This window comes from Oenanthe melanoleuca, chromosome Z (assembly GCF_029582105.1).
Source record: "Oenanthe melanoleuca isolate GR-GAL-2019-014 chromosome Z, OMel1.0, whole genome shotgun sequence".
NCBI lineage: Eukaryota > Metazoa > Chordata > Aves > Passeriformes > Muscicapidae > Oenanthe > Oenanthe melanoleuca.
The window spans coordinates 75,146,210-75,159,737 of NC_079362.1; the positions used below are offsets into that span (position 1 = coordinate 75,146,210).

The 13,528-nt window shown below is 47.7% G+C and overlaps 1 protein-coding gene across 3 annotated transcripts in view; it reads left to right on the forward strand.

The window, feature by feature from the left end:
- Nucleotides 1–13,528, forward strand: part of CTIF (cap binding complex dependent translation initiation factor) — a 144,648-nt gene that overhangs the window by 103,715 nt on the left and 27,405 nt on the right. For 2 of the 3 annotated variants that reach the window (XM_056514025.1, XM_056514027.1), the window contains one exon: nucleotides 473–802. In XM_056514025.1, the coding sequence (XP_056370000.1) occupies nucleotides 473–802 (330 nt within the window). The remainder of the gene's footprint in view (nucleotides 1–472; nucleotides 803–13,528) is intronic. The other variant, XM_056514026.1, reaches the window with a different exon arrangement.

Sequence of the window (13,528 nt, forward strand, 5' to 3'; positions counted from 1 at the left end):
GTATTTAGATATATGTAAATATATTTGTATTTAAGTATTTTATATTAAAGTATAAATATGAGATTTTTTTTGTGGGATTGCTGTTTGAAGATTTTGCAAACATCAGTGTACTTTCTAAAAAGAAGCAAAAAAATGTCCATTGTCATGATGTCACAGACACCAGAAACTGATGCCAAAGGCAGTCGGAAGTAGTCAGACTTTGGCATCCTGGCTCAGGACCCTCAAGCACATCTTCTCTATGAGCTGAGGGGTAGGACTTTGGGATTGAGGGGTGTGGGAAATGGAGAAAGGGAACATTGCTGGGGCAAGATGCATGCGCTTGTGCTTTCCAATGCTGAGGTTATACTATTGTGCCACTTAAAGATGCTTTGTCTTTTTTCTCTCTGTTTATGTCCTCCCAATCCCCCTTCCCCCTTTGCTGTTTGTGCAAGGACATGGGCTGATATATATCTGTTTTTTCCTTGTGTAACAGACGCCTTGTCTTTCCCTTTTCACGGACCAGGACGAAGTCACGGTGGAAACCACCGACCCTGAAAAGAATAAAATGGACAAATTAATTGAAATTCTCAACAGCATGAGGAACAACAGCAGTGACGTTGACTCCAAGCTCACCACTTTCATGGAGGAGGCCCAGAACTCCACCAACTCTGAGGAGATGTTGGGGGAGATAGTCAAGACCATCTACCAGAAAGCGGTGACGGACCGCAGCTTTGCTTCCACAGCAGCCAAGCTGTGTGACAAAATGGCCCTCTTCATGGTGGAAGGAACCAAATTCAGGAGTCTGCTCCTCAACATGTTGCAGGTAATGAGATGAAGTTAGTTGCTCAGATACCTGTGGCATCATCTCAATTGGTCTTACCATTTATTTGGAGCTGAGCTGTTAACAAATTCCTTTTGAGCCCAGTTGATGAGTGCACATTTTTAATGGTTACCACAGATAATGTGACACTGAGGGCATTATCAAGGTCCTCTTCATTCTCATTCCATGAACTCTACATGGATGTGTAGCATTTCACAAGAGTAATGAGTCAGCTGCTTGAGGCAGCATCTCCATAGCATGGAAAGAAAAGAACTGGGAGAGTCTTTCAGTGTAGGCTGTTAGAGTGGAGGGTCCATCTCAGCACCAACAGCACCAAGACAAGTCCCTGATGGTCTTAGATACAAAGGTGGTCCCTGAGCGGGCTTTTGGCTGTATCACCTGGCTGAAGGGCTTGATTCTGGTTTCTGATTGCAAACAAAACTGAAATAATTGTGTATTTTCTCACTATTCTGGGTGACTTGTTTATTGCTCCAAAACCATCAGTGACAGCAAAATTGCAGAGGAGAGTAAAAAGCAGCAGCTCTTTCATGGAAAACTGGTCCGTGAGGTTAATGGTTGGAGATCTTTTCCAATCTGGATGACTCTATAACAATGTTGGATGATGAGAAGGGCTGTCCTCAACTGCCCATGGTCTGCTGAGAGGAGAGTGTTTTACTGCAGTGCCACCATCAGAGAGGGCAGTTGTTTTCTGGAAGGCTGTCATATGCACCTCCAATTTTCTGCCTTTGGAGACAGAGTTGAAACCACGAATTTCCATCCTTAATATAAGTGCATTTTCATGTGGCTGTTCCCTCACACAAATGTCTCATGTGTGGGACATGCAGAGATCACATTTAATTTCTCTGCTCTCCACACAAGTCTGTTGCTCAGCACCACTCCAGTTTTTGACTCATCTTCTTATTCTTCTTCCTGCTCTTGTTGGAGATGCTCTCTTGGATGCTGTGGCTGGCTGCCTGTACATTGAGTTGGCTTTGGGGCAACACAGCAAGCAGGGAAATGAGGAGTAAAATAAAAGAATGAAAATCTGTATCTGGTAGTTCTGCACAGTGGCTAGTCCAGCTTTGTTTCTCTGATTGCTCTGTGTGTGTGTGTCAAACACAACATTTCTCCCCGTGCCCACTCCCCCCTGCAAAGCCCTTGGCCAGCATTCACATCTGCCCATTACCTGCACCAGGTGGTGATTCTTTCCAGGTGACTATTTCCAAAGAGATTATCAATCAGAATGGAAATTGCAGACAGAACCAGTCACAGAATTAGCATCAAGGGGCTGGAGGGGGCTCTAAACCTGCTGTGCATCCCATTCTTCCCATAGCAGGTCACTCTTGCATCCTTCCTTGTTAGGCTGAGCGAACTAAGGAATCCAGAATAAATCCCAGGAATGATGGCCAGGGAGCAGCAGGGTGTTAGCCCACAGTTGATTCTAATGGCAGTCCTGGGTTAGGGAGAATGCTTCCAGTTTGCTTTATTCTCCTGCCCCAGCAATTCCACCCATGCGAACAGACCCAGTAAACTGATTTACACTGCAGCATCCTGTTGCAAGACAGAGTGGCTTCCCATTCAGCTCTTCACAGCATGAATGTAGAATAAATAATATATCTCCTATCTCCAGAGAGACTCAAAGTGCTTCCCAGGAGCGTGTAGCCAGTCACAGTGTGATGGGAGTGTTGTGGAGAGCTGGGGAGCAATGAAGTGCAAAGAGGGAGCAGGGTGTGTGGGTGACCAAGTTCATGTGCTGAGGAGCAGAGAAATATGCAAAAGGGATTTGTTCAGCCCCAAACTGCACATCTTTTATAAATGTCTTGATGGGGCAAAAGGTGACAGATCACTACAGGTCAAAAGCAAAGTGTTGTGCGAAATTAAATAACTTAACATTTCCTTTCTGATAGCAAAGGGTTTTGACTTCCTTCAAGCACTGTTTCATTTTCCAAATGAAACAATCAGAGCCACTCAAACTGATTCGTAAATATTTCCATCAAGCCCCAAACTGAGAATATCTTGAGGTATTCAGGTTTGATAGCCCTGGCTGGAGACAGAGCCAGGTATGAGGCACAAAAGAGTCATTGCAACTGCATTAGTGTGAAATAAGGAGGTTGATTATCAATATGAGTATGGCATGTTGGAACTGATACAATATATTATCAGTTTTAATAAAGCATATTGAATATTATGTCATGCTGCAGAGTAATGTGAGTATCCTATTAATGTATGATATATTAATACATTGATATATATTACTATATATCCATATATATATATATATATATGTTAGAATATTTTTATATTATTCATGATAGGACATTACCCAGCTACAGTCTGGTCCTTCTACCATCAGATATTTTCCATCAGCCATTTTTAGACAATTTACCGTTAATTAAAAAAGAAAAACAAACCTTTAATAAAACGCTTTCTGCAGAGCAGGATTTGTGTCTCTCTAGCACCTTTCAGACTAATCTGATCCCCGGGCGTAAGGAGCTCGGCTTGCTGGGCACCGGCGAGCTGGGGAATTACTGTGCCGGGGTGTGATAAATCGGGATCAGCGTGATCCCTCCCCGTGCTGCTGGCGCCTGGGGCTGCACCGCTCGCCCCCCCATCTGCTCCTGGCAGATGCTCCTGTTTTCTAGGGGCTTGTTTGTCCCTTTCCCTCAGGACTGCGATGGCAACAGCTCACCCCCACCAGAGGACCTCAGGAATTGGTGCATGAACCCGTTGAGGTGCCTGAGTTGTACCTGCAGACAGCATTCCTGTACCTGTAGAGAGCATTCTTATACCCTGCTGGACCTTAAAATAAGCAGCAAGGGGTTTTTTTCCTGCAAAACTGGCAGTAAAGTGTTTCTTTAACCTGGCTCCTCTTCTATTTTCGACTGTTGACAAGGTGCTCATGCTCAAGGGTTGTACATGCTTTTCTCAGGGCACTTGTTTTGATCCCAAAAGAGATGTCAGTGCTGCAGCATGGGAGTGTTGTGCTTCCCTAAAGCCAACATGGTCCACTTCATCCTCTAAGGGGGTCCATCAGGAAAACTCTGGTTTGAATTTATGCTTTGCTCCATGTTTTAGTCCAGAATCTTGGCTAAGTCTTGAATTTAGGTGCTGCCAACCTCTCAGGAAAAGAGATGTGGAAAGGGGAGCCATGGTATGGACAGCTGGTAGAGCTGCCATGCAGGAGCTTGGTACTGGGAGGATCATTTGGCATCTGAGCTGTCCAGCCCTGGCACAGGCTGCCCAAGCAAGTGAATGAAGCACCATTCCTGCACGGATTTAAAAGCTGTGTGGATGTGGCATCTGGGGACGTGGGTCAGTGGAGGCCTGGGCAGTGCTGAGGGAATGGTTGGACTTAATGATCTTAGAAGGCCTTCCCAACGTAAACAAACCTATGGTTCTGTGATTTGGGTTTGATTTTCTCCTCATTAGGCTTTTGGTAGCAGGAACAATTTTGAGCTGTGTGAGCCCTTGGGATGGACCTGGGTGAGCTGGGCCCAGGGAGCTTGGATGTCTGGGAACATGAAAGAACATCTTAGTGGACACATACACAAGTTCTTCATGCCTTTAGAAATACCTTCTTAATACATTGAAAGTAATTCTCCTTTGAGAGGTTTTTGCTTGTCAAAGTTTCACTCACTGGCATGCCCAGGCTTTTTTTTTTTTTTTTTTCCAGTGTGGGGGGTGTTAAGCAATGTGCCACAAACCCTTCATATGTAACATAAGTTGGAGTGCTCCTCTGCTGGAACAGCTATGCTCTTTATAGCAGATCTGTGTCTGCATCTGAGCTATGCAGAGCCAAGTGTATTATTAGAGTGGACATCACTGGGGCTGTAATTGTACACTGCTCCCCTTGGCAACCACAGCCAACAGCACATCAAACAGAAGGCTGATACCTTCTTTTAATAATAATAAAAAAACCCCGAAAATCACGCAATGAACATCCCAACACAGAGCAGCAGAGCCCGCTGGCCTGCTGCCAGAGCCAGTGCCTGGTGCATCCCTGCACATGGAACTGCCTTGGTGCCAGAGGAGCAGGGCTGGTTCTGCTGGATGCCCTGTGGCATACCCTGATGTATATCCCATTTCACACCCTAGGGCACACTGCATTTGGTACGTCATAGGATACTCTGTGGCATGCCCTACTGCACACCCTAATGCATCCCAAAATTTATATCCTAATGCATACTCAGTGGTGTACCCTTGTGCATATCCTGTTGGATACCCTGCGGCATTCCCTGGTGAATATCTTGTGGCAGAGCCTAATGCACTTCCCATGGCATATCCTATGGTACATCCTAGTGCACACCCTATTACATACCCTGATGCTCTTCCCATGGCATATCCTATGGTACATCCTAGTGCACACCCTATTACATACCTTAATGCACTTCCCATGGTATATCCTGTGGTACATCCTAATGCACACCCTATTACATGCCCTAATGCACTTCCCATGGCATACCCTGTGGTATACCCTAGGGCATACCCTATAGTATATGCTAAAGCATTCCCTGTGGAATATCCTAATGCATTCCCTAACACACATCCTATTGCACACCCTAATGCTTCCCCTGTTGCACACCCAAATGCATACCTTATGATTTACCTTATTGTATGTTCTGTGGGATGCCCTGTGGCATGCCCTAAGGAATACTCTATGGTATATCCTATTGCATTCTCTATTGCATACCCTAGTGAATACCCTATTGCACACCCAGCTGCATACCCTATGGCTTGCCTTATTGCCTACCCTATTGCACCCCTATTGCACGCACTGTTGCACATCCTGATACATTCCCAACGGCAAACCCAGTTGCACACCCACACAGGGTTTCTTCATCATCTTACTGCAACCTCTTGATGGCCCAGAAATGGCCCTTCCTTGGTTCAGTGTGTGCTTGGGTCTGGATGTAGAAATTTCATAGAAACACATTCTGAGCCTGAAGGGACCCACAAGGATCATGGATTCCAACCCCAACCCTGAACAGACACCCCAACAAATCCCAATAGAGCACTGTCCAAATGCTTCTGGAGCTCTGGCAGCTTTGGGGCTGTGCCCCAGCACCTTTTGGGGGAAGAGCCTTTTCCTGATACACAAGCTAACCCTCCCTGGCATAGCTCCAGCCGTTCCTGTGTCCTGTCCCTGGTCATACTGAGCAGAGATAAGTGCCTGATCCTTCTCTGCACATTACAAGGAAGTTGTAACTACAGTGAGTCTCCCCTCAGTCTCCTCTCCACGCTGAGCAAACCAATGCCCTCAGCCCCTCCTTGTATGGCTTCCCCTCCAGATCCTTGAGATAAATAGTGTGGGTTTTGGCAGAGGTTTTACTTCAGTCTCAGTGGCTTTAGTTGAGTTTGAGATGACTGGTGTGACCATTTATAGAGGGGCTCAGCCAGGAAGGTGGCCAAAAACATGTTACTGTCGTCCCAGGTGGGGGATGGAAGAGCAGGATTTAGGTTGATGCATTTCTGGGGATGTAGATATGAGGTACTGGAGAGCTGAATGATTCCCTTTAGTAAATGTGGGTGCAGTGTGAAGGGTTTGCCAAGCTGAGCGTGAGGATTTGGGAGGAATGAGCTGAAGTTCTTCCTGTCCTGTAGCCTTTTTAGTCCGAGCAAACAACCTCCCAGTGATAGCAGCCCTTTCAGCATTGTAGGGCTTTAAGTTGAAATGATAGACACTGGGTGGATACTGTGGGAACTGGGACATGGAATTTGGTTGGACTCGATGATCTTAGAAGTCTTTCCCAGCCCTAACAGTTCTATGATGTTCTGTGTTTTTCTAAGTAATATATTAATGGTTAATGCTGAAAGGCAGATTTTTTTTTCCCCTTCTCAACATGATTATTGGTGAGGAACAGTTTGTGGTTTGGCAGAAGTGGAGGCAGGAGGATCCAAGTGTGGCTGGAGAGTATCTGACCTGTACACCATGTCCAGCACTGACTGCAAAAACCCACCAGTCCTCTTTCTGTTGCTGTTTTTAACATCATTTAATTACAGATGGTCCAATCTGTGCACATAAAACAGAGTAGTACCACTTGTCCCTGAAAGGGCATTGCCCAGCAGACATCAGAGAGGTTGCTTCACTGAGAGATGTGGGAAAAAAGGTCCCAATGCCCCTGGAGTATTCTAAAGCCATACAAGATTATGCTCATGTTCCACAGCAGTGGGCTCAACTCCACAGAGCAGCACTACATCCATCTCTAAGATCTGCACATGGGCCAGCATTGTAGCCCTTGGTTTCTCCTCCTGAGGAGTGTGATGAGCTCTTCCCCCAGTGAGGTGGAGATTCACTGGGGAAAACTCCTTGGCACGAGCTGCTCTCCATGGCTATCTGTGCAGATGAGGAGCATCTTGTGGTGAGCCTCAGAATGGATGCCAGCTCCTCACAAGTACAGAAATAGCAAATTATGCTGCCCTTGTGTAGACACCTTCATTTAGGTGTTTGCAGTAACTTGCAGAGCTTGGAAACCTTTCTTCCCTTACATTTCTGATATTGATAAACATCAAACCGCCCTGCTTTTGTAAATCACTCTGGGACTCCCCAGCAAAAGGTCTGTGTAGCTTTGAAGAGATTTATTTTCTATACGCCCAGGCAATTCAAAGGCAGTTCTAAATTCATGCACACTCATATATCTATGTAGTGCTTGAAAGGGCATGGGGAATGCAGCCCCGTGGGTGGCTCCAAGGAGCATCCCCAGCTGCTGCATCCTCTTGCTCTCAAGCAGGGAGAAAAATAGTGGAAAGGAGACACATTCCCTGTTTTTTGCCAGCACTTGTGTCTCTGCAGACATCCTCCAATTTTTTCCAGTGAATTTATTATTTTGTTTTTATTATTTATTATCATACGATTTTTATCACTTGATTCTTGTATTCAGTCACTTCTTATTTTGCTCATACGTTGATATATATTCTTAGTGCGTGGATGTTATTCATATTTATAATATTTATATATATATTTGGTAATGATATATATTAGCATTATATAACAGACAATGTTAATTTTGGTGGGGTTTTTTTTTGGTTTGGTGTGGTTTGATTTGATTCGGTATTTTGGGGGGTTTTTTGTTTGTTTTTGTTTTTGTTTTTTTTGGTTTTTTTTTTTGGGTTGTTTTGTTTTTTGGGTTTTTTTTTGTTTGTTTGGCTTTGGTTTTGTTTTTTGTTTTGTTTTGTTTGGTTTTGTTTTAGTTCTTGCTATGGTTTGGGGTTTTTTTCCTCCTTCTTTTGCATAGTCATGCGGGGCCAAACACAGCCCGTGCAAGTGTCGGCAGCAGGCAGGAGAGGGAGCCCGGGGAGCTGGCAGGTGAAGGGCAGGGCTGGGCATCACTTGGAGCTGGCCCTGCTTTTACCCCCAGCCCCACCAAGCCGTGGAGCAGCGCTGGGCTCGGCCACAGGAGGCTCCAGGAGCCGCTGGCACACAGGTCCCGTGCGGGGCTGGGAGTCACCGGAGAGCCCTGGATTGAATGTCCGGCTGCGTGCTTGCAGCTTGCCACTTCTCCCGAGCGGAACGGGGGCTGTAGGAAACACCCGGCTCCTCTGCAGCCTTGCCATGGCCAGGGAATGTGGTGGGAGCCAGGGAGTGCTCGGCAGCACCTCCCTGGAGGGTGGTGGTGAGGTGAGGGAGTGGTTAATGGAGCCCAAGATGTCAGGTTTTAACGTAGTTCCAAAAAAAAGGGCATTTCTGCACTGAGAGGAAGGAGGGGATGGGACAGGAGCGGTGCCAAACACACACTGGGAGCTGGGAATAGTTGAGCCAGACCCTAAATGAAACAAGCAGTGGGTTTGCACTGCATATCAGTCCTCAGGCTGAGCCCAGGCATGGGTTTTGGGGATCGTGTTGAGTTGCAGCTGCAGGTGGCCAAAGGGCCACTGATGTAGCTGTGGGCATCAGAGGGTATGCTAAGAGGATTGCCCCAACTGCTGTGCAGGTCTCTGGGGTCCAGAGTCTTCCCAATGCAGCCACACTCATGGCTCTGCACAGGAAAGGTGTTTTGTTCAGACTATCAGTAAATGATGTATTTGAGAATTTGATGGGAAGCAGGATGAATTTTCTAAAACAAATCCTAGTTTAAAGATTGGCATATTTTATTTTAATTCAATGTGCTGTAAGGTTTTGTACCTTTTACTTTGCAATGCTCAGATGTGTTGTGCAGAAATAGCCATTGCCTTTAGTCCATAAACATATGTGTGGTTTCTCCTGGCTTCTTTCTACCTTTGGAGGGCCCAGGATTTCAAAGCCACGGTGGGGACCAGCCCGTGCTCCAGCACATGATGGGACCACAGGGATGTTACTTGGTGTCTTATTGTCTCTCCAGGCAGTGGATGCCCTGGGCATCTGCCAGTGGTGGTGGGGCCATCAGAGAGGCTCCATCCTCTTATTTTTGCGTGTTTGTGGTGAAGAGTGTCAGGAGCATCCCTGGCCGAGCTGCTGCTGCCTGCTAAAATCACAGCTGAGTTCAGAGTGGGAAGTTGGGGTGTTAGGACCCTGTGCACACCCTGTGCATGGGCTCAAGTGCAGAGCAGAGGCTGTTCTGGGCTCTAGGTGGAGACTGCAGACTGCTCAGCCTGCCTTCATCCTGCCTGCAGCCCTGGGACAGAGCCAGGCAGCAGCCTCCTGCTAGGGTGGGCTCCTGGCTGCCCCCAGCCATTGGTGGGTGAGGATGCTGGGGGTCCTGGTAGAAAAAGCATAAATAATTTTTGTTTCAAAGCCTCAAATCCATTTATCCAGTGATGAGAGGTGAGAAAGGGCAGGGGGACACTTCAGTGTTGAGACCTCTCCAGACTGGACTGAACTGGCATCAGCTCCTACTCTTGTTTGCTCCCAAAAGGCTCAAACCCACGGGATGTGGGAGTATGTTCCTGTCAGCCCAGGGGCTCAACTGGCCCAAACACCCACCTCACAGACCATCTGCTCCTGCCTGCTCCAGCCCAAGTCCAGCTCAGGCTGCCACAGCCACCCCAGGGTGGGGATTTTGGGATGTTATGGGGTTGGACGATCTCTGCTCCCCATATGTGCAGACACCCTGCTGTACCCAGCCCTGCTCTTAGCTGATTGCCTTCACCTCTCCCGGGGAAAGGAATTTTGGAGGCTTATTGGGACCCTGTGATGCATCACCCTGCCTGGGACTCGTCCCACAAACCCCACACTCCCCAGTCATTTTATCAGGGTGTGAAGCATCCTGCTGACACAGGAGCACCCTGGAGAAGCAGGTGCCAGGGACATCACCTCCTGTGCCAAGGCAGATGGACGTGCCAGCATCAGCCTAAAGATGGGATTTGGGTAGAAGGATAGAGAGAGAAGCACTCCTTTTACTCCCTGGGAAAGGGGGGAAAAGAGATAACATGTGCTTTGCCCATCCCTGGCTTTATTTGGACACAGGCTCATAGCATACAGAGGATGCTCTTGTGCTCACCAGCAGGAAATCTCTTGTTTTAAGTTTTTCTAGCTAAGTCACAAGTCTCTGTACCAGATTGTTTCCAGCCAAGTGAGCCTGACTGCTGTGGTGGCACCCAGAGGGATGGTCCCGTGGGACCTGCAGTTTGAGCACCCTCAGCATCCCCCAGGCATGCTTGGGCTCGGGATTTTATCATGCTGGGTGTTTTGGTGTGTAGCTATATGTCAGAATCTGGGTTTGGAGAATGAATGTTTCCAACAAGTCCCCATTCCCTTTGCCTCCCCTGTCATGTTCATTTTGCACAGCCTCATCTTTTCCTGCTGCACACATTTAAACAAGAAAATGCAAAATGATGGTGGCAAGTGGCTTTGGTGGTTCCTGGGAACAGAGGAGCTACTACTAGAAGGTGAGGAGTGAGGCTTAGAGAATTGTTTCAGGTCCTTATCCTACAGCTTGCCAGGCCTGATAGTGATTCAAAACACAGCATCCAAGTCCTGGAGACAGCAGCAAACAATGCTTGGCTGGAGGATGTTGCCCTGCCTTGACACATCCTCTTACACATCCTCTGGTCTCATCAGCAATGCTGCCAACTATAGGCTGTCCCCCCATTCTCCTCCCCTTGCTGAGCATCCCAAAAGAGTGCTTCCTTTCCCCTCCCAGTGATAAATTCCTCCACTTTTCTTGCTTCTTTTTTTTTAAAATTACTGTTGCCCTAAATATTGTTTTTTATTAAACAGAGGATAAAACAAACATCTCTGGCAGTGCTGGGAATCCAAACTCAGTGATAAAGCCAGGTTGGACAGGGTTTGGAGCAACCTGGTGTAGTGGAAGGTGTTCCTGCCATCTTTTTCCATCCCAGGGAGGTTGGAACAAGATGGTCTTTAAGACCCTTTCCAAACCAAACCATTCTGTGATTCTGTGATAACACTTCCAGTTCAGGAGCAGCAGGAACTGAAAGTGAGAACAGCAAGAGCAAAATGTCCACCAGCTAAGAGACAGTTTCAGGCTGGAAAAACAAAACCTTTCCATTTCTTCTTTGTTCATAAGAGTAAGGTGTGTTTCCTTGCCTTTCTAATATTCCAGCCCATGTCGTCCAGTGGTCTTACATGGTGATGCTCAAAGTCTGCCAACATGTGGCAAAATACATCATGGTAGTCATGGATGTCCCTTTAGAGATACAAAGGATGGAGGAATTGAGGGCTTTGCAGGTTGATGTTGTTTTCTGCATCACCTTTCTGTAACCTTAGCTTTCCCTGCATGGATAGGCAGCTTTGGAGGCATTGCAGGGTGTTCCATACCTGTATGCTTCAGGGGATGAGTGAAAAATATTAATGTATTTTTCACATCCATTAAAAAAATAAAAACCAGCCAAATACAACATTTCTGACAGCAAAAGCTCCCTGGCTACATACAATTTGTAAATATTAGCCTCTGAGAAAGACTTTCTGAGCTTCTTTGTGTAAATAACATTTTTTTTTAGCAGACTGGCACTTCACCTTAAGGTCTTGATTTTCAAGTGGTCGTTTTCCCCCCCATCCCAGAGCTGCATTTCCATCCAGCCCTGGTCCAGGATGCCCGTGGTGGTGGGAGAGACGTGGTGAAAAGCAGACGGAGGAGATAAGGAGGGTGGCAGCCCCTTTGCTCTCCAGCGTGTTTGCTCAGCAATGCTGAGTGCTGGGCCAGAGCCACCACCTCCCTGCAGACTAAACAGTTGCAGTGTTTTCTCTCCCATGACCGAAAGAATTTAGTGAAGGGTCCCGGTATGAAACTTTACACGAACTCTGGGTGCCACGAATATCTCTGGCCGGGAGTCTGTTAACTCCTCCTGTTCCTTGATCATCCGTGCAGTTCAGTCCCAGGGCAGATGAAAGGAAGACCCATCCCACCATGGATCTGGCCAGCTGCCTGCAGGCCCCCTCCCTACTCTCCCACCCACTGAGTTTTTGTGCCTCCATCTTTCTGGGTTTTTGGTTTGTTTTTTTTGCTTTCTTCTAAAGGAGTGAGACATGAACTCTGGCCATAATGGAGGTGTGGAGTCCTCCAGGTCTGGAAAGATGTGGGTGTGTTAGAGCAGGTCTAGGGGAGGATTCTCAAAGGGCTGGAGCCCCTCTGCTCTGGAGCCAGGCTGGCAGAGCTGGGGGTGCTCAGCTGCACAAGAGAAGCTCCAGGGAGAGCTCAGAGCCCCTGCCAGGGCCTGAAGGGGCTCCAGGAGAGCTGCACAGGGACTGGGGACAAGGCATGCAGGGACAGGACACAGGCAATGGCTCCCAGTGCCAGAGGGCAGGGCTGGATGGGATATTGGGAAGGAATTGCTGGTGGGAGGGTGGGCAGGCCCTGGCACAGGGTGCCCAGAGCAGCTGTGGCTGCCCCTGGATCCCTGGCAGTGCCCAAGGCCAGGCTGGATGGGAATTGGAGCAGCCTGGGACAGTGAAAGGTGGCAGGTTAGGTTGGAACTAGATAACATTTAAAAGTCCTTTCCAGCCCTGACTCTATAATATCTCATGCCCCTTGGACCTATTTGGAGCCCCCATGTGACTGATGTCCATCCAAAGGTTGTCCACTTCCCTGCTCAGCTACCCAGCTCAGGGACTTCCACTTCAGGGAGAGGTTTTGGGGATGGAAGAAGTCCCTGAGGCCTCATTCATCCTTTGGTCCTGGCTTACAAAGAAGCAAAGGCCAAGCCTCAGTATCTTGCCCAGCTCAGTAGATAGGTGGTCCCAGTTCCACCTCATGGTGAACACCACCAAGGGGGCACTTCCTTAGGAGAGTCCTGGCATTCCACAGGAGAGCATCCTGCTGCCAGCTACCAGGCACCCAGGAAAAACCCTATGTGGAGTGAGCTGATGTGAGCCAGGAGTGCCTGTTCAGTAAAGCTCCTGATGTCAAACAGGATTAGCTGCCTGCCTTTCCCTGCCCAGTTTCATTCATTGATTCAAGCTGGCCTTTCAGTGGACGCAGCTTCATTTCCACTGCAAGTGGAGTTCCTCCAGCCCTGGTGCCTGGACAAAGGAGCACCTTCCTCCACAGTCAGTTTTCCTCATCTTATATCCCTCTTTCCAAATTTGGCCTGTCCCCAGAGATCCCTTGTCACCTCCACCTTGTAAAGAGGGCACATGGCATGTGCAGAATTTAAAATAAGAATGCATCCTGCTGGCAAAATCCAGCTGATCCCTGCTGCATCCTCCTTCCTGGGCTGCAAGGCTGGGCATCTCCAGACATGGCATTTGCAAGCAGGATTCACCTATCAGCTACAATTCCTGCTATCACCTCAACCTGGTGTTGGGAGTGGTTATGAGCATTTTCTCAGGTACAGAAATTACCTCTGTGCAGATTT